This window comes from Arachis ipaensis, chromosome B6 (assembly GCF_059453495.1).
Source record: "Arachis ipaensis isolate K30076 ecotype BB chromosome B6, ASM5945349v1, whole genome shotgun sequence".
NCBI lineage: Eukaryota > Viridiplantae > Streptophyta > Magnoliopsida > Fabales > Fabaceae > Arachis > Arachis ipaensis.
Genome location: NC_142441.1, coordinates 140,828,491 through 140,854,474, shown reverse-complemented (window position 1 = coordinate 140,854,474; position 25,984 = coordinate 140,828,491). Strand labels below are relative to the sequence as shown.

Genomic DNA, 25,984 nt, shown 5'->3' with positions numbered 1-25,984 from the left:
AGAAAATAGGGCGGCGCCAGCTGGACGCGCTTCATGATTCTTTAAAAGCAATTTATTGTTGCGTTCAGCAACAAGAAGGAAAGAAATTAACTCAGAATATTTTTAAATTCTTTTTCTCGATTGCTACTAAAGGAGCACATTCGAGGCATGGAAGGTCGAGAAAGTTTTCTCTAACATATCGGGCGTGAGGAAGTATCACCGTCTTTTCATGATTATACCTTTTTTCAAGGTATTTCCACAGATCTGCAGGATCTTTTAATGTGGGATATTCATTTTTCAATCATACTTCAAGATGATGACGAAGGAAAATCATGGATTTGGCTTTATTCTTCTGGGATGTATTATTTTCAGCCTTAATGGTATCTTCAAGATCCATTGAATCAAGATGGATTTTAGTATATAATATCCATGATAAATAATTATTTCTAGATATATCAAAAGCATTATATTCAAGATGAAAGACTTTCGACATAATAAAAATTTGTTACCTGAAGTCTTCCTAAAATTTTGTTAGAGTTTCGTATTGATAACGTGTTATAAAATAACTAAATAAGGAAGATAAAATAAAGAAGTGTAAATAAAAGACTCTAGTATTAATATTCACTAATAACGATAATTTATATATTAATATTGTATTTGTAGTATATGAAAAGAGAAAGAGAAAGAAAGTTTTATATTGTACGTAGAGAGAGAAGAAATGCTTTATTGATGTGTAAATTTCTTTTGCCTCGTTCATACTTTTATAAGCAAACAAATTCTACTTTTCAAACTTCATTAATTGTACTTTGTCACGAGAATTGTTCCTTTCATCAAAGGAAAACTAAACCTTATATGGTCATCCATTTCATTCTTATCATAACAAAAAAAAAAAAATTATTTTTAAAATTTCCGAAACGCCCTAAATTTGATCGACTTTTGGAATTGTAAATTCTAAAAGAAACATGAAATTTCCACACCGCCAAAGGGCAGGGCATGTTTGCTTTCCCTCTCCCTTCGTCTTTCAAAAAAGCCTCCTTCTTCCCCCCCACCCACTCGCTGACTCACTTGCTCAATCTCTCCCAACGGAGTTTCCGAGTTCAGACTCAGCATTATCATGGACTCCATAAATCTGAGCTACGAGCAGAAGCTTAAAGTTGTGGCACGAATCGTAGACGAATACGACGCACGCGTTTGCGACTGGCCGCCCAGTGAGGTAGAGCTTGGGCTTACGGCGACCCTCAAACCCCACCAGGTTGAAGGGGTTTCATGGCTTATATGGAGGTATAAACTCGGGGTCAACGTCGTTCTCGGTGAGATTATTGTATTGCATCCTTCACTAACAGTTTTTTTTGTGTTTAATTTGGTTCCTCTGGAAAGTTCTTATAATTCGAAAGACAAATTGATTTATTGATGGGGCTTTATTGTTCCATGCCCTTCTACTCTGTTAGATATGTTAAACCAAGCTTTATCACGTGACACAAGAACGCATAAGCTTTCTTTATCTTATCAATTTGCCAAGGCACATGGAGCTCACTTTCACGAAGGATAAAAACCGTTATTTGTGACTTCAATTTGATGATATTTATATAAGTAGTCAACTATGAGCTTTGAGATTTTGACCAAAATAAAGCAATGTTTAGACAGTGTTATGTTACTTACATTGTGAATAAAAATAAATGTGTTTTTTGAGTTGGAAAGAAAGTCTCTTGACTCTCTTCCTCAATTCCTCTCCTCATATATGTTATGTGAAGTTACGAGAGAGTTATTTGTGTGAGGGAGTTATCCTAGGCCATTAGCTTGTGGGTTTGGGTTTATATATTCCACTCATATCCCCTTAGATTGTTCCAAACATAGCCTGAAGCCCTGAGGTATCAAGTATCAATTTAATGGTAGTGTGTGAAATGTGGACTAATTATGGCGTGGGCATTTTCAAAGGCCAAAGTCCATATTAGCTTACTGGTTCAACTTTTGTTCAATTCCTTTTATAGTTTTAAGTGATACCCATATGGATGGAATAAACAATATAGTTAGCATGACCAGATTTTTATGTAAAATCAGCCTGAATATATTGATGTTTAAATTTGAATGAATACACGGGCTATTTTACATTTCTTTGTAGCCAAGAAGAGTGAATATTGGGTCGCTGGGTGTTGACAGATTCATTTTTATTATGTTTTGGGTATTTTTTACACTATAATGTGGGTGAGTTTCAATAATATTTATTTATAAATGAATACTGTTAATTATGTTTGTGATCAGAATGTTTCTGTTATTTGCAGGGGATGAGGTACTTTGTCTTCTATTTTGTACCAGAGCCTATGTATTCTGAAAGGCAAAATTCTACTGTTAGTGGTATTTTAGCCATTTGAGTTGATCCTTTACTATGATTAACCGGCAAATTATTCTGTGCATTGTGACAAAAGTTAGGAAGTCTCAACCTCTCAGGCTAAGCTAGGCTTAGAGAAACTACCTTCTGCTAGCTTGATCAACTGTAACTAAGGAGTGAAAAGCCTAGACTACCCCTAGGTAGCTTGTTAGGGATAAGACAGAGTCGAGGCGGAAGCGAGCCAAATAATTTATGTGGAGACTGATGGGATTAATATGCGAACAAAATAGGTCAAGGAAGAGAGAGAGAGTAATACTAATGTTTTAACGTGGAAAAATTCCCAAAGTGAACGGGGCAAAAAATCACAGGCCAACACTCCGAAAAATATCTATTATATTTGAAAGTAGTTACAATATAGTGTATCACAGTAAGACACTCTTATACGATAATTTGTAGTACCTAGTGAGTACTAAAGAGTATAATCAAATTCTAGTGTATAACCCTCACTACACTAAGAATTTTGTCACACTCTCTATAATATTATACTCACTATATTACAAGAGACCTCACTCAAGTTATATATGAAGCTTTGCTTCGTTAAACTTCTTTCCTCAATATTTTGTGTGTTTGTTGTGGTACAATAAGCCTTGCTCCAAGGCTCTATTTATACTAATAGGAGGCTGAGATTGTGCATCAATATATATATTATAATATTGACATAATTGATGCATGATTTCACTTGCTCCATACCTTCATCATTCCTTCAACGAAGTGGAGTGGTTGAAAGGAGACATAATTAAAAAATGCAAGCCATCACTTCACATAGCTTACTTATTGAGAACCTCAAAAATCAAAATTATAATATACATATTCACATAATCTCTCTCTCTCTCTCTCTCTCTCTCTCTCTCTCTCTCTCTCTCTCTCTCTCTCTCTCTCTCTCTCTCTCTCTCTCTCAGTTTTCTATTATATTGTCATGTTTTTTATTGATTAATTGAAGGTAAATTTAGTCAAGGCATGTAAAAGATCTCAGCCTTTGGTTTTCTGCTTATGGTCCATAAGAGTTTCTTTATCTGATATATGAAGCTATTGAGATGCTTTGTTGCATAGTTTCTCCCTTAGGTTGGCTGTATATTTTTGTCCCTTTGGTAGAATGTGATTGGAAGTTTAAGGTTCTTTTTAATGAGGATTTCTCATCGTGTTAAGTAATCTTTTCTTCTCTTCAGATAAAGTTACCTTTCAATAAAAAAGAGCTCTTCTTGTGTTTTGGTTGCTTTTGAGCTGCTTGGTTAGTCACTATTCATTCTCTATCCTTTGTTCATATACAAAAAGCAACATTAAACTTAAATTGATTAACTTATAAACAGTGCATTTCTCTTTAAATATTGTTTAGTCTTGAACTTGGCTTATTCAACAGATGCAAAACTGTGAATGAGGTCCATATGCTTCTCCTTTGAATGCAAATGACATTCTAGGTTTATTTATTTTGTTGTATTTCTGTTTAAATTATGAGCAGATGGGACTAGGCAAGACTTTACAAGCTATCGGTTTTCTATGCTATCTAAAAGTGTACCGATTATCACCTGGGCCATTTTGTGAGTGAAGTATATCTTTCTTGATTTGAAATATGATTCTTTTATTTAATATCTATTCACATAGTGCTTAACTTTTTTCCTTGGTTTTGTATTATCATTTACAGTGGTTATATGTCCTCTAAGTGTGACAGATGGTTGGGTGTCAGAGATAGTGAAATTTGCCCCAAAACTAGATGTCTTTAAATATGTTGGTGATAAAGAATACAGGCGCGATCTGCGTATGAAAATATACGAACATGTAAAAGGGCAGCGATCAACAGATGTAAGTGCATTTAACTTCCATGAGCTCATTGAATCTCAGTGACTTTACTTTTAAACTGCAGTCTCTGTTATCATAAGCATGCCTATTGATATTTGATTTAGAAGAAATTTTTTGGCAGGTATTGTTGCCATTTGATGTGCTGTTAACAACTTATGAAATTGCAATGATGGATCAGGACTTCCTTTCTCAAATACCATGGCATTATGCAATTATTGATGAGGCTCAAAGACTTAAAAACCCATCAAGTGTATGTCAAAGATTATGTTACATGCCTGTATAGTATTCAGTTACTTAACAGTATGCTTATCTTTGTTAGACTTGCCTAAATTACTACTCAATTGAATCAATTCTAAGTTGTGGTATATATATTCATATTTCTTTGGTGAAGATCTTATTTGGACGTGACCAGGCACTCTTTACCTGTATGATATAAATAATTGAAAATGAGACAAAAGGCAAATCTGGAAAATCATCTCTGTTGGTGCTGAATGAGTTCATAAATATTTTCTATATTACTTGAAAATATTATCTATATCTATATCTATATTATGTTGTATAATTCTCTTTATCTGTTATCAACTATCCAGATTATATATAATAGATAAATATAAAATAAGAATTTAAGAATGTTTAATGATGAAAACTGAAGTTATTTCAATCATATACCTTTTGAGAGGGTTTGTTCTGGTTGTTGAAACTTAAATCTCAGATCTTTGCAGGTTTTATTTAATGTTCTCAAAGATCACTATATCATGCCAAGACGGTTGTTAATGACTGGCACACCTATTCAGAATAACCTCTCTGAGTTATGGTCCCTGATGCATTTCTGTATGCCTGTTGTCTTTGGTACGCTGGATCAGTTCCTTTCCACTTTCAAGGATATCGGTGAGCTTACATCAGGTCAGTATCATGGTTTTTGTTAGTTTATCATCATTTGCTCTTCTTGAGGTTAATTTTGGCGGTTGGTTTTCTTATAATTTTTTTTTAGTTGTTTTCTTATGGAGGATATCTTATTCTGCTGTCTTTGTATTTCTCTTCATTCATACATCTTTGAATTGTAGAGTTTTGATTCTTGTTAGAAGTGATTGTCTTTGTATTTCCCTTTGTTGTGTAGTAATGTAAATTATTCAAAGACTGCAAAATTATCAAATTTCCTTATTTAGTTTTTGTTTATTTAAGAAATTATAAAAAGATAGTGGCCATAAGTGGAAAGCTTATTATCATGCAGAATTGATTTGTTAAAAGGTAACAAATTAAATTATTTCATTTATCTGTTTCTATTTTTGCAGAAGTTCATAATCCAAGGGCAAAAGAGCAACTTAAAATTCTGAAAGGATTATTGGGAGCCTTTATGCTTCGACGTACCAAATCAAAGCTTGTTGAGAGTGGAAATCTAGTGTTACCACTCCTCACTGAGACAACCATGTAGGTCATAATGCTTTTATTTATTTAATTACTTTTATTAAGATCTTCATATGAACATTTATAATGTCATTTATGCTTAAATATTCTATGAATTCTGTTTAGACAATGATTTAATGTGAAAAGCTTGAGGTTACTGAACTCTTCAGCTCATATATTTATATACACTAATTAATCATTACAATACCTACTAAAGATAAAACACAATTATTCATAATTGATTCTAATCTAACATAAACTAACCTAGTTGACACCTAACAACTAATTGACTGATTATTTGAATATAATATTAACATCCCTCCTCAAGTTGGAGCATATATATTATATGCACCAAGCTTGTTACAAAGTAATTACTACAAGGACCTTTGAGAGATTTTGCGAGAATATCAGCCTATTGTTCACTTGAATTAACAAATTCCGTGACAATTTCTTTAGATATAACCTTTTGCCTTATGAAATGACAATCCACCTCTATGTGTTTAGTTCTTTCATGAAATACTGAATTGGAGGCAATGTAGAGTGCTGCTTGATTATCACAATATAACTTCATTTGGTTAACTGTCCTGAACTTCAACTCTAAAAGGAATTGCTTGACCCATATTAACACACAAGCCACTAATGCCATGGTGCGATACTCAGCTTTTGCACTTGATTGGGCAACAACACTTTGTTTCTGACTTTTCCAGGATATAAGGTTTCCACCAAGAAAGACAATATCCAGAAGTAATTCGTCTATCAATAGGAGAACCTGCCCAATTGGCATCACAATAGCCAATGACTTGGGTATTTCCTTTATCTTTGTATAGTAATCCTTGGCCTGGGGCTTTCTTGATATATTTTACAATTAGTAATCTTCGGGACCCAACCAACTCCCATGTACCACTATACTCTAGAGCATTCATTTCATCAATCATAGCTCGTCTCCACCTTGGATGAGAGAGTGCCTCATTGACACACTTAGGAGTAGGTATATAAGCTAATGTGGAAACAAAAACATAGTATGGTGGGGATGATCGATGAAAGCTCAAGAAATTATAAATTGGAGAGGATTTCTAGTGGTACGATTACCTTTCCAAAGAGCAATCGGAAGCACATCAATAGATACAGTTTGATCCGTAGTAGGGGGAACCAAAGGAGTAGAACATGTGCCACCATCCTCTACCATCTCAGACTGTGAATGATTTGGCCGTGGGCAATGGTGATAGACAATTAATGGTTGTTTTCGTGGACTGGAAGTAATGGTTTGAGGGATGATGACACTATTAGCCTTAGTGGAGGAATTGTTTGTGGTGGTGGTTGGATTTTCTGGTAAGGGGAATAAGGGTGGACCAAAATAAGAATTGGAAGAACTTCTGAGACATTAGAGTCAACATGTGAGGTAAAGTATGGTGTGTCTTCCAAAAAAGTCACATCAGCAGAAACATAGGGACGATGAGTAATAGGGGAGTAACATCTATACCCTTTATGGAGCCTAGAGTACCCAAGAAAAATACATTTAATAGACTGAGCAGATAACTTATCTTGACAAGGAGAGAGATCATGAACAAAACAAGTACACCCAAACACTCAAGGAGGAACATGGTACAATTTATCCTTATGGAACAAAATGGAACGAGGAACTTGGTTGTTCAAAACAGAGGATGGCATATGGTTAATTAAATAACAAGCTGTTAAGACTGCATCTCCCCAAAAGCATATAGGGACATTAAAATGTAACAATAAAGTACGGGTTGTTTCAATGAGATGTCTGTTTTTTCTTTTGGCAACTCCATTTTGTTGTGGTGTATGGGGACATGTAAAATGGTGCAAAATACCATGAGATGTCATAAGAGAAGAAAAAGATTTGGAAAAATATTCTCTAGCATTGTCGTTACGGAGAACCTTAATAGTTTTATCAAACTATGTTTGAATTTTGACAACAAAGGAAGTAAAGATGGAAAATAGTTCGGAACGATCTTTCATTAAGTATAACAAGTACAACGAGAAAAATTATCAATGTAAATAACAAAATACTTAAAGCTTGAAGAAGACACACGACTAGGACCCCATATAACAGAATGAATAAGAGAAAAAGGAGATGACTCGTATTGATCCTTATTGTGATTAACAAAGGAAGACCTAATATGCTTTCCAAGTTGGTAGGATTCACAATTCAAAGACTAACATAGCATAAGTTGGAACCATAGTTTTAAGTTTTGACAGACTTGGACGACCTAACCGATTATAGAGGGGATTAGGTGATACAATAGCCATACAGACCATGGGATGAGTTGACCTAAGATGGTAGAGACCTTGTGACTCATCCTGCACCAATTGTCTTCCTCGTATGACGGTCCTGTATAACAAAGGAATTAGCATCAACGATTAAGAGATCGGGTAAGCTTGCTGGGTGAAATTAAATTGAATGAGCAGTTTTTGACAAATAAAACTGAGGTTAAAGACACATATTGAGTAGGTGAGACACAACCAACTCATGTGGCAACAACTTTGGAGCCATCTGTTAAAGTAATAAACTTAGGAAAGGCAGATGAAGAAAGAGAGGCAAAAAGGGATTTGTTACCAGTAATGTGATCTGAGGCATCCGAATCAATAACCCAAGAACTTGAAGTATTACCAGATTGAGAGATGGATGATGTGGAATGATTCGAGTGAGTAACAGTGGTACCAGGAGATGGATTCTGTTTTGCTGCCTGTAGCTGATGATATTCATTAAATTCTGTTGGAGAAATGGTAATTGGTTGATTGCTAGAACGTGCAGCAATTGTTTTCCCCTCAAATTTGTCGAACCCGGTCTGAACAACATTGACAGTTTTCTCGGGAAATCCATGAAGAGAATAGCATGTAACTTTAGTATGCCCAAGTCGCTTTGCAGTAGGAGCATTGGGTACGACTAGGACGTTGGCCTGCTTGACTTCCACGTCCTCCTTGAGCTCCACGAGTTCCTCGATCACCAGGAAAACATGATGAAATCACCATGGCAGCGGCTTCAATTGAATTTGAGGATGAATTAAAGATTTTTGGTAGAGGAACTAGAGTAGGCGAGTAGTAAGTCTTCCATTGTAGGGACATTCTTGCTAGTAAGGATTTGATCACGAATATGTTCAAAGTTTGGGTGGATTGCACCATCACCATACACAAATTTTCCAGCTTTGATCACGAATATGTTCAGAGTTTCTATGGTGCCGGCTTGTAAAAACAATTTTAACTCCTCCATTGTAGCTTGGGCCTGAGTAACAAAGCTGGTCATATCATGATCAATCTGCTCAAGGGAAGCCAATTTCTGAGCGGAATCATATAGACGCTGAATATTGTTCGCAAATAAGCTGCTAGTCTTTTTCCAAAAGGAAGAACAGGTCTTAAAAGACCTTAAATTAACCAAGATTGCAGGATCAACTGACTGCCATAATAATGCACACAATTGATAGTCAAACCTTTCCCATTGAGTTCTATTTTCCTTTGGAATTTCATGGGCAGATTTAGTGAGGTGGTCTGAGGGACCTTGACCTAAGAACCATAATTCAACAGATGCTGACCACCCAAAGAAGTTTTTACCATTCAATTTTTTAGATTCTATTGTGGGAGTACCAGAAAAGGCACAAGTAATTGGTACAGTATTGGATAGTTTTGGATGAATATTTGGGGTTGTTATACCTTCTGCTGTAGTATTTGCACTAGCAGCGGACATTCTGAATTAAAAAAAAAAAAACCTGAATTTTAAGGTTCATCAGTTGTACAAAAAAGGACTATTTTTTGTAATAGAAGAGGCTAAGGGACGGTTCACAAGGAAGAAAATCAGAGGAATAAAACCAAAATTTAAGAAGAGAGATGAAAACTTAACAGGGGATGAACAGGGGGAAGAATTATGTGAAATTGGGCTGAGAAGGGTTGAACAGGGGCAGTGAAATGGATGGTTTAAAAAGATAATGATGTTTGGTAAAAAAAAAAAAAAAGATAATGATGGAGTGACTTTTGACTGCCACCGGTGCCGGATTTGGAACCAGGGATCGCCTACGAGTTGAACGGCGTTGACAGCACCAGAAACAGAGCTCCGGAAGGTGGCGCGTGGGCTTCACACGCCGGCGGACTGATTGGACAAAAGCATCGCGAGCAGCTCGTTGGAGGTGGGTTTCTGTGAGGTGACTGACTGGAACCTTCTGTGGTTGACTGTGGGCTTGATTTTCCCATATAAGAGCAGCGAACTGATAGAACACCACAGACAGTGGTGGCTGAAAAACCAGAAAAGGGCTGGAAAACAGAAAAGAACCCTATGCTCTAAATACCATGTTTAGACAGTGATTTAATGTGAAAAGCTTGAGGTTACTGAAATCCTCAGCTCATATATTTATATTCACTAATTAATCATTACAATACTTGCTAAAGATAAAACAGAATTATTGATAATTGATTCTAATCTAAATATAATGTCAACAGATTCAAATGCATTGTTGTATTGATTAATGGAATTCTATGCCATGACAGGTTGGTACCCCTTACTAGCCTGCAAAAAAAGGTCTACATGTCAATATTGAGGAAGGAACTTCCAAAGCTACTTGCACTATGTTCTGGAGCTTCAAATCATCAGTCACTACAGAATATTGTTAGTTAGTCTCTTGTCTTGATATTATCTTTGTTTTGGCCCTTTGTTTTGTGGTGTTTATAAATTCTTAAGGGGCATGAAGTAGTTAGCTCTCAATTGGAATTCTCCATAGCATGATTAGGCAATTAAATTGATTGATACAAGCAATCCTCAAACCTTAGGTTCCCCATGATGAATCAATTGTGTCAGGCAAAATGCCGGGGCTGGAATGCAGTAGGCGGTGGTCCTATGAATGGGTTGACAAAGAGAATAGAAAGTCTATGGTTAGGTTAAATAGTATCCAACAAAGACCATAATTACATACCTAACATAGTCATAGCGGAAACTATCAAAACGAGTAAGCTAGGTTGCCTGTGCCTAAAGCATGTCTACTCCTTACATAACATTTTTCTTTTCCCCGCTTATGGCGTCTTACGTATATAAATAGAAGTTGGTTCCCCTATTTGGAAAAGCATGGGGAGATATGGATCCACCAGATACAACTCGACTTTTTTTCAAATAGAGCAAGCAATTCACCAAAAAGAGAATGCAAAGCTCCAACAAAAATAAACCTCATGGGTTTTTGGGAGCACATGCCTCCCGTTGATCTGGAGATCCTTGTAAAAAGAATACAAAAGCTCCGAGAGAGCATTACTTGAGTATCCAGATTAGTCTGTAGCGAAAAGCCTTTCTCAAAGGCAAGGGAGGAGTTGGTGCTATTGTCCATCCGAGTATAGACTAGATACTTGCTTTATATGGTAAACTAAGGAAATCAAGCTAGACCATATATAGGAATGAAGGATGTTGAATTGGACGGAAGGAAAAGGTCCAGGGTGGAATCCTGGAATTAAATTATTGGAGTTAAAGATCCAGATTGAGCATGTCTCTCTTGTGAAAGGGTCTCATGCAGAGGGGATCTGTTCCTGGATTCATTATGCTTTGGTCTACTGAAGTAGGACCATTGGAAAGAGTAAAGCTCACTTTTTAATCAATGTATATATGGTTAGAAATCTTGGATTCGATTTGAATCAATGACCAAAAGTAGGGATTTGATTGATGGAACGCCTTTGTGTAGCCTAGCTTTGTTCTGTGCCCTCCCCTAAAGAAAAAAAAGCTTATATGATATTCTTTTACTAGACCCTTTTTATCCGGGAAGGATCGTAAAAGACTAGATGGAAATCACTAAGAGCCTTGAGTTCTCTCGGGACGGGACCTCAATAGGGCATTCGGGACGAAGATAAGTGAAGTGATCCCTGTGGCCTATACTAGAAGAGAAGAACATACCTGCATCTCCCCTTAAGATGTTGATCGTGAAGTAAGAATTTCCAGTTTGACCCATAAAGCAAGGGGATAAAAATCATAACATACCTTTAGATTGGTTTCTTACTAGTATATCCCATATTGTCTTCCAGTGCTTTTGAAGAACAGTAGTTGAAGAAATTGTTTTGGGATCATTTTTCTGGACTGCCTTAGGAAATGCTCCTTCGGCTACGTGGAAATGTTGTCCTTATTGATAGAAAGACACCTGGGAACTCTTTCCGAGGCAAGCATTTCGATATCTAACCACACTTGCCACTAGTTCTGCTAGAGAACCCTAAGAAAGTGGTAGGATCATTGTACAAACTGAACTTTTTGATCTCCAAATGCACTACCCACCATCGGATGGACTTATTGCTAAGTACCTGCTAACTCTTTAAAAGAAAGTAAATCTCTTTCAGACTTTCATATAGGAGAAAGATGAATTTTCTCTGAGCTGGGGTAACAAACACGAGATCCCTCGAAAATTGGCAATTAATCGATGGAGATAGAGTGGGCATGGAGCGGCCAATGGAGGATTTTTCCCTCCCCCGGATTCATCTTAAACCAACCGATATGTGGAGATGACATCCAGTACGAAGGCAAGGAAAATGATTTTACTCTTATTTCTCGAGGCAGATGCTAGATTGATTTATGCTGAGATTATGGGTTTTAGGTAGGAAAGGAAGATAATGGGGATTGGGATGTTGCTAACTCCATTAAAAGAATCATGGGGACATTGTTAACTCCATTAAAAAAAATCATGATTACCAACATAAGCTGAATCTCGATCTACGAAAGGTTTAATTGTGTATACAAGAAATTGGTTGGAACAAAGATGTGGTTTCAGAGTGTTTATAATAGATGGGAAATCTTGGAAATGTATGATAATATATGACTGAGAAGAAAGCATAGTAGAATAATTGTTCAAAGAGAAAATTAGAGAGAGAGAAATTCTGAGAGACTGAAACTTTTCTTCATTTAACATAATTCTAATATAATTTTAAACACTGCTATTTATACTACTAATTGTTAACTCAACTCTACTAGTTGGCTATGCCCAATTATACATGTTACATGGGGTCACCTAGTTGGTTGAAGACAAAAGTGCTTGGACAATTAATAAGAAAATTATCAAGGCATAAGGAAACATGGACATCAGCAGAAAAGTCATAACAGATAACCCCTAATCAATGGATACAAGCTGTAGCAGTAAGTGTCAATTGTCCTTTTGGGAGCTCAATCACAATTTTCTTTTTGGTACTGACAAAATAGGCCATGGAAGATGGTACCACTCCTTGTATACCATGTCAAGGTTATAAGTCTTGGTTAAGGAAGGAAGATAAAAATACAGGCAGGGAATAATAAGAAAATATATTGATTTGATATGTTCACATGTTTTAAGTGCTATGATTTTTCTGTAGAAAAGTAATTACATACTGAATCGTCAAGAAGTAATTAAGATATTAAGATATCTTTTTACATTTTTAAGATATGATCTAAAAAACTGTATGATATGTGCTGATAATCAGATATTTATGTATTGTAACATGTTTTGAGTGCTATGATTCTTCCCTATTATGGTAACTGAGGTTGAATTTTCAAGAAGGTATTGGATTGGGCTTGAGCTTGGACTTTGTTATTTAATGATTTGAATATTTTGAAGTCGTTCCATTCTGAATATGTATTGTATTTGGGTTTTTATAGATTTATGATTTATTAGTTCTGTTCTTGTCTTCACCAAATCATGCTTTTAACATTTGTTAATGTCACATTTACTTAATGGTAGATCTCTTTGCTTATTTTAGGTGGTACAACTTAGAAAAGCATGCAGCCATCCTTATCTCTTTCCAGGTATCGAGCCTGAACCTTTTGAAGAAGGTGAACATCTCATTCAGGTAACTACTGACTTATGTTTATTTATACCTGATGACTTGGGAATCCTTCTTTGGGAGCTTAAGACACATGACAGCCAAATTATGAAGCTTATTTTTATTTGATCTTGTACTCTAAGGATATTGTCTTGGGACGAAATACAGAGACATAAAAGAAGAAGTCTTTGTATCTTGTTTGGTGAAAATATTTGATACAAGACATTTTTAATATATAAAATATCATTTTTCTAGGAGCGCGGTATCTTCAACCTTTTCTTAACCCTCCAAAACAAAGATTTTATTTTTTAAATTTTGAAGTTACTTAAAAGTTGAAAGAACCGAGATTGTGTTGACATGTTTTTATAAACTATTCTAAAAATATTTTCCAAGCACAAAATATATGTTCAAGAGAGACAAAACACCTTTTCTTGCTGGACGCTATTTGCATACTATACACTTTGCTCTATTCTTGCTTACCACCTTGTATCATTGTTTGCTTTATCAGGCGTGTGGCAAGCTGCTGATTCTGGACCAGCTTCTTCAGAAGCTATACTCTTCTGGACACCGTGTTCTTCTTTTTGCACAGATGACTCATACACTTGATATTTTACAGGTCAGATTTTCTACCAATGTGTTGAATGCATTATTATCTATGCAAATGTATTGGTGAAATAATTTTCAACTTATTCTGAAATAGGATTTTCTGGAGTTAAGGAAGTATTCCTACGAGCGTCTTGATGGTTCAGTTAGGGCTGAGGAGCGTTTTGCTGCAATAAGAAGTTTCAGCAGCTCATCAGCTAATATGGCCTTAAATTCTGATCCTGACAATCATGGAGCTTTTGTTTTCATGATTTCAACAAGAGCTGGGGGAGTTGGGTTGAATCTTGTGGCTGCTGATACTGTAAGCATTGTCAACCTAAACTCTAACCTGTTTTCTAATTCATGTACTTTTTTGCATGAATTAGTACTTGGGAACTTATTTTCTACCTTTTTATTTGACATCTTTCAAAGTTTAAGTTCTCTCGTATCCTTAAATTTTGAGAATCTAGGTGATATGAGAAACAATAAAAAAAGAAAATGGAAGGTGGTAGAAAATGAGAGAGGAAGAGGGAATCCTATGGTTTACATTTTTCTTTGATTTCTCCATTTTTTTAAAATAACTTTGCCTATGCTACATTGTGGTACATAGCTGGTCCCAAGCCCGGATAAAGGAGGAGGGTTGTGTTAGGCCTTTAACAGCCAATATAAAAACTTAGTCGAATCTTCTTGACATGAATTAAAGACGTTATTGCGGTAAAGCCAGGTCGTTAGGTCGTTGCCGGAAGCAACGCGTTGTATGGCTCGCGTATAGTGTGAAATGAGCAAGAGTCGCTGCATTGGTACCCGGATGTAGTGTTAAATAAGCAAAGGTTCTTACGTTTTCATGAACGAACGAGGGTAAATAAGCTAGTTCACAAAGAAAAAGATAAAGATAAAGGTCGGAGCGACAAAAGGTTGAGATTTGGGGCATGTAACATAGGCACTCTAACAGGAAAATTCATGGAGGTGGTGAATAACATGACAAGGAGAAAGATTAACATCATGTGCTTACAAGAAACAAAATGGATCGGTGCGAATGCTAGGGAGTTTGATACCTTTGGGTTCAAACTTCGGTATACAGGAAAGGTGAAAAATAGGAATGAAGTAGGTATTATTGTGGATAAGCAGTGAAAGAAGGATGTAATGGATGTTAAGAGGGTGGGTGATCAGATCTTTATCGAACATGTGGTGGAAGGAGGTACTTTTCATGATTAGCACCTATGCATTGTAAGTGAGTTCGGATAAGCAACACAAGATAAGGTTTTGGAAGGATCTAGAGAGTTTGGTCCAAGACATTTTTAGGAGATAAATTTTTTTTTGGAGGAGATTTAAATGATCTATTGTAAGAGAAGTGACTGGATATGAAAATATTTACGGAGGCCATGGTTTTAGGGTGGTTAATACCGAGGGTAAAACTATTTTGAACTCTTCCTCAACCTTTGACTTTCTTATTACAAATACATGTTTTAAAAAAAGAGACGAACATCTTATAACCTATAGAAGTGGCATAACAAGCTCTCAAATCAACTTTTTGTTGAGGAGAGTCGACCGAAAATTTTGTATTAATTGTAAAATTATTCTGAGAGAGTTTAACAACACAACATAGGATGCTTGTCATGGATTTTTGCGTTAAGTAAAAATTGAGGAAAAGACATCATACGAAGAACCCAAGGACGAGGTGGTGGCGGATAAAAGTTGAGGAACAAAGAAGCTTCCTAAGACGGGTAGGAGAAGAGGCAAAGTGGAAAGGGGATGGAAGCACGGAGGAGATGTGGAGGGAGAAGGGAGAAGTTATTAGAAGAACAACAAAAGAAAGTTTTAGTGAATCTAGAAGGATAGGACTAAGAGGTAAGGAGTCCTGGTGATAGAATGTGAGTGTACAAGAAAAGATAAAGGCGAAAAAGAGGTGCTTTAAAGAGGGGTCTTTGTACCGCAATGCAGATAATTGGAAAAAAATATAAGGCGGTTAAGAAAGAGACAAAAGTGGCTGTAAGTGAAATAAGAACAAAAGTATATGAGGGTCTTCATCAGTCTTTAAGCACGAAGGAAGGAGAAAAATGTATATATAAAATCGTAAAGAGCCGTGAAAGAAAAATGAGAGATTTGAATAAGGTTAAGTGCATAAAGGATAAAGACGGAGAGATTTTGACTCAAGATGAGAAGATCAATGAAAGGTGGAAGAACTACTTTTACGAGTTATTTAATGAAGAACATAAGACTTTTTTGAGCTTTGGTCTGTTAAGCACGAGGGGAGAAGATCAAAACTTCGACTACTATCGAAGGATTTGAGACTTCGAGGTAAAATAGGCTCTAAAGCGGATGAAAAATGGCAGGATAGTAGGACCTGATAATATTCCGATTGAATTTTGGAAGAGCTTTGGTGAGAAAAACATAAGTTGGTTACTAAGTTTTTTAATAAGATTTTAAAGTCAAAGAAGATGCCAAATGAGTGGAGAAAAAACACCTTGGTATCTATTTACAAGAATAAGGGAGGTATACAGAATTGCGAAAACTATAGAGGAATCAAATTCATGAACCATACCATGAAGTTTTAGGAATTGGTCATAGAACGAAGGCTGAGACAAGAGACACAAGTAATAGAGAATTAATTTGGTTTTATGCCAGACAAATCCACCATTGAAGATATATATATGTTTAGAAGGATGATGAAAAGATATCGTAGTAAATTTACATATGGTGTTTATTGATTTAAAAAAAAGCGTACGACAGGATACCAAAGGAGGTCTTATGGAAGGTTTTGGAAAGAAAGAGAGTAAGGATCATATATATTCGTGCAATTAAATGCATGTATGATGGTGCTACAGCTAGTATGAAGACTCAAAGTGGTATAATAGAGGAATTTCCTATTGTTATAGGATTACACTAGGGTTCATCCTTAAAGTACATACATTTTTACATTAGTCTTGGAAAATATCGTCCTTATGGGAGAGTCAAGTAAAGACTTAAATAAGAAGTTGGATTTATGGAGATAGCCTTTAGAAGTATATGGTTTGCACACAAATCAAATCAAGACAGAATATATAGAATGTAAGTTCGACCGCTGAAGGAAAAACCTTAATACAGAGGTGAAGATTGAAGAAAACATCCTACGAAAAGTTAAAAGTTTTAAATATCTTGGGTGCATCATACAGGACAATGGAGAGATTGAACGGAATGTAAATCATAGGATTCAAGCAGATTGGTCAAAATGGCGAAGTGCTTCTGGTTTTATATGTGACAAAAAAATGCTTTTAAAACTTAAAGATAAATTCTAACGCACTGCTATCAGACCGGCTATTCTTTTTAGTACAGAGTATTGGGCGGCCAAATTGGAGTACACACAGAAGTTAAGTGTGACAGAGATGAAGATGTTAAGATGGATAAGTGGTCATACACGATTGGAAAGAATAAAGAATGAAGATATAAAAGAGAGAATTGGAGTAGCACTTATTGTGGAAAAGATGGTAGAATTGCGTCTAAAGTGGTTTGGACATGTGAGAAGAAGACCAACAGATCACCCAGTCAGGAGAGTGGATGAGATGGAAGATGTATAAGAGGTGAAAGGCAGAGGAAGACCTAAGATACCATCCATGAGGTGGTCAAACGAGATCTATATGTAAATGGTCTCTTTGTAGATATGATACATGATAAAGCTCAATAGCGTCGTTTGATCCATGTAGTCGACCCCACTTAGTGGGACAATGCTTTGTTGTTGTTGTTATTTCTCCATTTTCTTAAATAATACACCCAAGATATGTAAATCACTCTACTTGCGGTTGGGTGTTTTTCCAAATTTCACTTCTATGTTAGTATTTCCCTCCTTATGGCAAACTTACATTCTATAGATTTCGCTTATTGTGGTTTATGCGCAAACTATACACTCTCTGCAAATCTAACTAATGAGTTAAATCACTTTACTTGTGGTTGGGTGTTTATCCAAATTTCACTTCTATGTTAGTAAAAAATATGCACTATAGTATGGGCTTTTGGATATACTCGATAAACAAAAGATATGGTATTAGAGGTGACCCTTAGTATTGTCCTACACCACTGTGAAATTTCTCTGTCATACCACTTGGAGTCTTCACACTATTATAACCCCATTGTACGTGTCCTTAATTGAACGTATATATATAATTCTTATTCTTTTCTTTTCTAAAACCTTCCATAAGACCTTTATTTGTATTCTATTGTATGCCTTTTCTAAGACAATAAACACTATGTAGATCCTTCTTGTTATTCCGATAATCATTCTTTTTAACAAATACATAGTCTCAATGGTGGTTCTACCTGGTATAAGACCAAATTGATTCTTTGAAACTTGTGTATCCAGTCTCAATCTCCATTCTATTACCCTCTTCGATAACATCACAGTATAACTCATGAGCTTGATCCTTCTGTAGTTTCCATAATTTTGTATATCCCTCTTATTCTTATAGATAGGGACTAAGATGCTTTTATCCATTCATTTGGCATCTTGTTAGACATTAATATTTCAAACCAACTTTCTAGCATATTTCCTTTAGTTTAATTCGTTTTGTTGGTAGTAATCTTAAAGAAATTCGAGCTTTAGGGCCTCCTTTAATTGAAAATCTTATTTGACATTGAACTTGAGCCATACAAGGGAGAGAGTTGGAGTAGCACCCATTGTGGAAAAGATGGTTGAATCGCGTCTCAGGTGGTTTGGACATGTGAGAAGAAGACCGATAGAACATCCAGTCAGGAGGGTGGATGAGATGGAAAATGGACAAAGGGCGAAAGGCAGAGGAAGACCTAAGAAGACCATCTATGAGGTGGTCAAACGAGATCTACATGTAAACGGTCTCTCTGTAGACATGATACATGACAGAGCACAATGGCGTCGTTTGATTCATGTAGCCGACCCCACTTAGTGGGACAAGGCTTTGTTGTTGTTGTTGAACTTGAGCCATACAACATGTTGCTTCTGGAAAACAGCCTAGCTTTATGTTCACTGTCGAGAGTCTAACACCATCCTCCCCCTTTATCCAAGCTTGGAACCAGCTATAACATAGGCAGAGTTACCTAACGTCAAATCAAAGAGTAAATTTTTTATCTAAGGGGTTACAAGTTACAAATTACAATACAGTCGTATAATGGCTTTAGAATCATTGGTAAGAGATTTTACTTAAACTAATTCAGATCTAACAACCTAAATGTCAAGTGAACTAATGTTGACATCTTAGCCCGGTGGAGTGGCCACCTGGACTTGTTGCTCACTGATGCGCTCTAACAGGCCCATGTAAACTTATATTGATGTCTGATTTCATCTTTAGATCTAAGCCGTTTGGCCCGTTTGATAACTGTCTCATGAAACTACGAAGACATTGACATATACAAACTTGTTTGGTGAGGTATGCAAAGTATCCCTTTCTTGTGACAAAATTTGGCCATTTTTTGTCCGCCTAAACACTGGAAACAAAGACAAAGATAGAGAACCAATTTTTCTGTTTTGTTTCGGTCCTAATGTCTATTTTTTTTAGCTTTTGTTTTTATTTTTTTTTGTTTTGTTTTCTTCTCTCTCTCTCTAGATGCTTACCAAACACGACAATAGTTTTTCCTGTATAAATTTGAATACATATTTTGATAATGTAATGTTAAATGTCATTTTCTAGGTTATATTCTACGAGCAAGATTGGAATCCTCAGGTGGACAAGCAAGCTTTGCAGAGAGCACATAGAATTGGCCAGTTGAACCATGTTTTATGTATAAACCTTGTCACAGAGCATACAGTGGAGGAAGTATGTTTCTATTATATGTAAAGTTTATCTATGGATACTATTTACATATAATGCAGAAGCTTGATTGTTGAACTGTAGGTAATTATGCGTAGAGCAGAGAAAAAATTACGGCTAAGCCTCAATGTTATAGGTGAAAATGTCGTGGATCATGAAGAAAATGAAGCATCTGGAGTTGGAATTAGTGATTTGAAATCCATCATATTTGGGTTACACCCCACTGAGATGAATGACAGAAAACATGGGGACATTAGCGTACAAGAACTAAATGCTATGGCTGAAAAGGTGATTGCTATGCGTGATGAACAAAATTCTGACAAGGATGACAGGAAACTTGAGGTCAATGCAAGAAACCTTTTGAAAGGACATGAAGATACAGAAGTTTCTGGTTCGCTATCTTGTGATCTTGGTCTTGATGAGGCTTCATATCTCTCTTGGGTTAAAAATTTTGAGGAAGTGTCTAAAACAAGTTGTGATACGATGTTGGATTCAAGGAGCAGAAGGAGTTCAGATGAGGATAAGAGTTCAAAAATTGAGTCTGCAAAGAAGAAGGCAGAGGAAAAGAAGTTGTCCAAGTGGAAATCTGTTGGATACCATTCACTGACTGTTGACGACCCTATCTGTCCACAAGATGGTGATATTATATCAGCTGCAGGATCTGTTCATTTTGTGCATGGAGATTGTACAGCTCCGTCAAATGTTTCTCTGTCTGAACCTGCTATGGTATTCAGGTATAATTATTTGCCCCACTGCAGCTTTGCTCTGAAGCGTTGTGTTTTAAATTTTAAAGACTGTAATCGATTTTCTGTTCCAGCTTTAGTTTCAAGCAATAGCATTCTGTTTCTGTGTTGCTTGCATGATATTTGGGAGCTCTAATAATATTTACACGTATACAACCGATCTCCTAAACGTAATGATGCTAGAAAGTTTTAACAGAAACTTACATGTTACGGAAGTTAGATTGTTTTGCTTCAACTTGAATCCGTTCAACTTGGCTTTGATAATGGTAAAAGAATTTGGTCTAGAATATTTTGGATGTGATGTTCTGTAAATCTTATGTTCAGGTCTTGGCCAAATTCCCTTATCTAATCTTCTTTGGACAAATCCTTCTGGAAATCTGATTCTGTCCCTAATGGTGAAATCCTTTGTTTGGGTTTCTGCTCTTGGCAAGAATGCTGGAAAAGCAAAGGCCTGCCAGTGCTTTGTCTCCTCATATGTCTGTTATACGTAGGGGTGAACGCAGATCGGATCGGATATGGCCAAAATCTAGATCCGATCCGCACTAAAATCATCGGATCGGATCGGATCCAATATCAAGCTTGGATCTGATCCGCACATTTGCGGATCGGATCGGATTTTGAATATATCTTTGCAAAACATAAAAATATTTTAAAAAGCTTATTTTCATTAAAAAATTATCAATAAAATCCCTTTTTTTCATTCTTTTAAACATGTTTACTCTTAAAATATTATTAAACATACTTTCTTAAATAATAAAAATAAAATAATACAACATATATAATAATTATTAGTTGAAATAAAACATAAAAATAATATTTACTTATTTATTTATTTTTGCGGATCCGCGGATATGCGGATACCTACATGAAATCCGCAATCCGATCATGTTAATGTGCGGATCCGATCCGATAGCCTTGCGGATCGGATCAATATCCGCAATTTTTTTATCGAATTCGGATAAACACCGCGGATATGTGGATCCGATTCGATCCATGAACACCCCTAGTTATATGGTTTATGCTATTTTACTTTGAAAACCTACTTCTTTGTTATTGTTGTCTCCTAATAAGTGTTTGGAGAACCCTTTCTACATGGGCTAATTTTTTAGGCGCAATTAGGCCTATTCAATTCTAATAGAAACCACAAATAAACTTCTTTCTTTGCAACATATTATTGCCAGTTGTCTAGTTGATGAAACTTTGTGACCATGATACAGAATCAGGTGGTCCTTGTTGTCTATGTCATTGATTTATTGTTAACTTTGAATATTTAAATCTGGTTTTACAGCTGCGTTGATACCTCTGGACGCTGGGGTCATGGTGGAATGTTTGATTCACTGACCAGACTTTCTACAAGTATTGGTTATGCATATGAATGGGCTTCTGAAAATGAGGACCTGCATCTTGGTGATCTCCATCTTATAAAATTAGAAGGTGTGCACTGATACTAGTTAGCAATAATTTATTGGTCTATATAGAAGCTGAACCTCACACCTATAAGGTAGTTCGTCAGTGCCAATTCTATAATCATTATGCTATCCTTGACCAATAGCAGGTAGCCTTATCTCCTTGCAATATCTCAGTTACTATGACACTGTCTTCTGATGTCATCAATAAGCAGAAACAACAATTATTCCAACTTGAAGATGTTATGTTATTATCTGCTATAGCATGTTAGATTGATAAAGTCCCTTTTATTTGTCTTGATATATTATTTATCACGAACATAGTTCCAGCAAATTGATGGTCGATAACAATTGGCCTCATAAATTAATAATGCTAAATACCTCCACTGTTTACTATTTCTTAAATGGTTGTGCAATTTTGCATGAAAGTGCACAAAATTGCAAAAAATTGCAGAGGCCAAACTGATCACTTTCAAGATATATAAAATGAATAAAAAAGATGGGCTAGCTCATACATTTACTGTGCAGTAATAACTGCAATAGCTACTTGCAAAACTGGTCATTTTTAAGGAAGGAAGCTAGAATCTGGATGGATGCCTTCATATATCATATCCACAGGGTTTGGTGTTATCCATGTTGATCAGTCGGGCTATATAGTTCCTATTCTATGTTGCAGTATAATACAATGAAGAGACCTGCTAAGCTGATACAGCATTGGAGGTTTGCTTGGCTAGCCTCATAATTCTCTGTGAGCTGTGAGGTGAATGCTGTGGGAAGCTGCCCGGAGTGTTGGGCAGGGTAGAATGGGTCATCCCGTCATTTCTGTACCCTTAGACATAAATTACTTGAAGATCTAGAGCGATTTGTTGCTTAAATCCAAACCTTCACCTTTTTCTTGCCTTGGCTTCAGTTTTTGTTGATGATTTAATTTTTTTTCGAAATATTAAAACATAAAATGGTCATTCGCTTATTATTTGATTCTGTTGAATATTTACATACTGTTCATGCCTCTTTTTGTTCACACATTCTTCATGTCATGTAGATGGCCATGATGAACAAAACATGGACACAAATACTGTCAAATGGGTTGCTTTAGCTGTGGTTCAGTCATACAATCCAAGGCGTAAAGTCCCCCGAAGTGATATCTCACTTCTCCACTTGGAGAAATGCTTAGCAAAGACAGCATTCTCAGCTGCTCAAAATTCTGGTAATGACTCTACATTTATTCAGGGCATGATTGATGCAATAAAAAATTTACTGATCATATCATCCCTCATAATGCAAGGGATTGCGGCATTCCAACAAATTAATATTCGATAGCATGATGCATTATATTAAGGGTAAATTGCACATGATTTGATGGTCTCCATGTTTCACAAATTCTCATCTATAAATATTTTATTGCACATTGTGACTTCATAATATGTGTATGTATGTGCATTGTGTGCATGTTCAAGTCTTGTAATTTTTTATATTTGGTGTTTTTCATGTGTGTCCATTTCTTGTCATTCCAGTCATCCATATCAGTACTCGTTCTTATAAACATACTTCATCGTATAACAGGTGTTGTTTGAACATGCAGCTGACTTTGCCTAGTTAGAGTTTTTATTTTTGGGTATATTATACTTACATTGCTTGATATTTATCAAAATTATAGATATCATCATTCTAGTTCACCAGGATACACTCACCTCCCTTGAATAGTTGAATTAAATCACTGTGCATGTAAACATGACACTTAGGCTGCGTTTGTTTCCTGGGATTGGGACCGAGACTGGAGGATTGGGAGTCTGGGACTAAGTATTGTGTTTGGTGATCAGAGACTGAAACTAAAATTTCAGTTTCGTGACACAAAATTTCAGTCATTTTAGTACCTCCAGATAGGGGAAACACAAGCGACTAAAATTTTCAAGGACTGAAACTTTTATAATATTTCTTTCCAAAAACACTCTCATTTAACTGTTGAAATTCTAAATCTATCACTCAATCTCCATATTTATCTTAAATCAAACATGATACTGAGACATAATTCAATCTAGTATATTTTACAACAAACACAATACACATAATTTAGTTTTTATCTCTCAGTTTCTGTCTCTCGGTCATCTCCCTTCCAAACACGGCCTTAGATCCTTTGCTTTAATCCAACTAATGGATCTTTATGCATGTGCCTCTCACGTGTATATAGAAGGGTGATCTATATAGTTTTGATAAACCAAAGGGGATGTGAATGTAATTCACGTTTTACCTGTGCATGTATCTGCTATTCACATTTTATCCTTTTTCTTTCTGTAAGAAAAGCTTCTTGAAAAACAGAGATAGTATTTATAGACTAGGTGTACATTAAGTAATGAGGTGTAGTATGTTGGATAGTTATAAGCATTCAGCTGTTGCTTTCTGTAGAAGAAATTAATGTGTACGATTATTATTTTGAATTGGCAATCAAAACTAATGCATAATTCTTTTGATCATTTTGCAAAAAGCATCAATCCACATGCCACGCATTGGTTATCAAGATGGTTCTGAGCGTTCTGAGTGGTACACCATTGAGCGGCTACTAAGAAAATATGCCTCCATTTACAACATAAATATATATGTGTAATGCTTTTTATCCCTCAACATTCATCCACGCATCACTGTTAGATTTGTTTACAGAAACTCATTTGGATAGTTATGATGTGTCTGTCGCCAACATTTATATTGACTTTCTACAAAATTTTGCAGATACTATTATCGAAGAGTGCGCTAAGACTCCGGGCTCAGATAACTTCCTCGTGTTGTTTTGCTGAATGTAATATCAAGTATAGTTTGAGTGTTCGATCCTATGTATATAACTAAGATGGTGTAGACAAGTATAGAACATGTTATGTGAGTTTCCCAAGATGAACTAGAATATAGGTATTAAGAACCTCTGACTGAGAAGTACTAACTATTAGTGAACTGCAAACTTTAGAACTTGAGAATGAGAAACTTGGGAACTCCGAGATTAAGATGTACTAAGAATGTTTTTTTTTTTTCAAAACATTTGTACACTTTTGGTTCTGGATCCTCTTCTTGCTTCGTTACTTCTCTCTCCTTATATAGAAAGAGATAGAGGTATTTGTGAGTGTAGTAGCTTCAATAATTGATGCTTATAGTGGATTGAAAGTTTGGAACAGTTCCTGGGAGTAGGTAGACTTGTGTGGGTGCCTTTTTAATGACCAGTTCCAGTGTCTTCCACTTCGGTGACCAGTTAATGACCGGTTCACCCGATCACTAGCTATTGCTTATTACAAGCAGCCTCTTAAGGCTAATCTTAGTTTTCCCATACCCTCTTAAACTTAAACTATCACAGACCATTAATGGGTAAAATTTGATCTTTTCTAAGGAACACTCAAATATTTCTTTTCACACTAAAAAAATATTAGAAGCGATGAATTTCTAGGTGAAGATGATATTTTTAATGAAACAAGAGATCTCTTTGAGCTTCATAAACTGGAAGAAGCAAGAGTCATGAACTTCAAAACATTTAAATTTACATGCTCGAGTCATGTCTTTGCTTCTAGGCTCTGGTTAATTGATACAATGAAATGTAGACATAGACATAGATATAGATACATAGACATTAGAGATAGATGTAAATATTGTCTCTATATGGCAAAATTAATGAACAAAATATACAAATATTCAAAAAGATTATATTTTTTTTATTCAACCGTTAGCTCCACCACCAACAGCACTGTCACCGTTGCCAAAATTACTACCATTGATTTTTTTAAGAATCAATTCCATCAATTCTCATTCTATCTACTTGTTTCGTCACGGCTCAACTCTAGATTCTAGCAATCAACATGGTCATCAACTCATCTTCATTAAACTATAATTTCAACAACCGTCTAATCCTTAGATCACTATATAAACCACATGCAATCATGCAAACAATTATATATCGCCTTAAATATTGTAATTATTAGAATCGAATTGGTAATTAAATCGATCAAATTATTGGATAATTAGATTATTAGTTCAACATGTGAGTCACAATTGAACTGTTGACTCAGTCATCATTATGTAATTATATAAAATCTTTTTTTTTATTCTTCTCATAATACGTGTCTTTTTTAGTTTTATTTTTGTATCAAATTAATTGTTGTTTTTAAATTTTAATAATTCATCAATTAGTTTGTATTCTTA

General features: G+C 35.7%; 1 protein-coding gene across 8 annotated transcripts; it reads left to right on the top strand.

The window, feature by feature from the left end:
• Positions 1 to 906: 906 nt before the first annotated feature.
• On the top strand, positions 907 to 24,855 carry ASG3 (SNF2 domain-containing protein / helicase domain-containing protein). 8 transcript variants are annotated; one of them, XM_088490250.1, is made up of 17 exons: positions 955 to 1,289; positions 2,259 to 2,324; positions 3,822 to 3,900; positions 4,005 to 4,162; positions 4,281 to 4,409; positions 4,882 to 5,062; positions 5,452 to 5,587; positions 10,064 to 10,181; positions 13,265 to 13,354; positions 13,836 to 13,943; positions 14,028 to 14,231; positions 19,543 to 19,668; positions 19,747 to 20,396; positions 21,694 to 21,839; positions 22,854 to 23,018; positions 24,295 to 24,409; positions 24,536 to 24,855. In XM_088490250.1, exons 2-17 carry the CDS (start codon positions 2,262 to 2,264, stop codon positions 24,558 to 24,560), a joined length of 2,493 nt encoding a protein of 830 aa, XP_088346376.1. In that variant the 5' UTR covers positions 955 to 1,289; positions 2,259 to 2,261; the 3' UTR covers positions 24,561 to 24,855. The 8 variants fall into 8 exon arrangements, with proteins under 8 accessions (XP_088346374.1, XP_020960677.1, XP_088346379.1 ...); XM_088490248.1 differs by lacking the exon at positions 2,259 to 2,324 and having other exon boundaries at positions 907 to 1,300; XM_021105018.2 differs by lacking the exon at positions 2,259 to 2,324 and having other exon boundaries at positions 911 to 1,289.
• Positions 24,856 to 25,984: the final 1,129 nt, after the last annotated feature.

What these genes read in the sequence shown, in the direction of transcription:
- ASG3 (XM_088490248.1), top strand. Translation starts at nt 1,094, where the DNA reads ATGGACTCCATAAATCTGAGCTACGAGCAGAAGCTTAAAGTTGTGGCA. An exon ending in ATCAGTCACTACAGAATATT is followed by an intron (nt 10,182 to 13,264) that starts GTTAGTTAGTCT and finishes TGCTTATTTTAG; the next exon opens with GTGGTACAACTTAGAAAAGC. An exon ending in ATACACTTGATATTTTACAG is followed by an intron (nt 13,944 to 14,027) that starts GTCAGATTTTCT and finishes ATTCTGAAATAG; the next exon opens with GATTTTCTGGAGTTAAGGAA.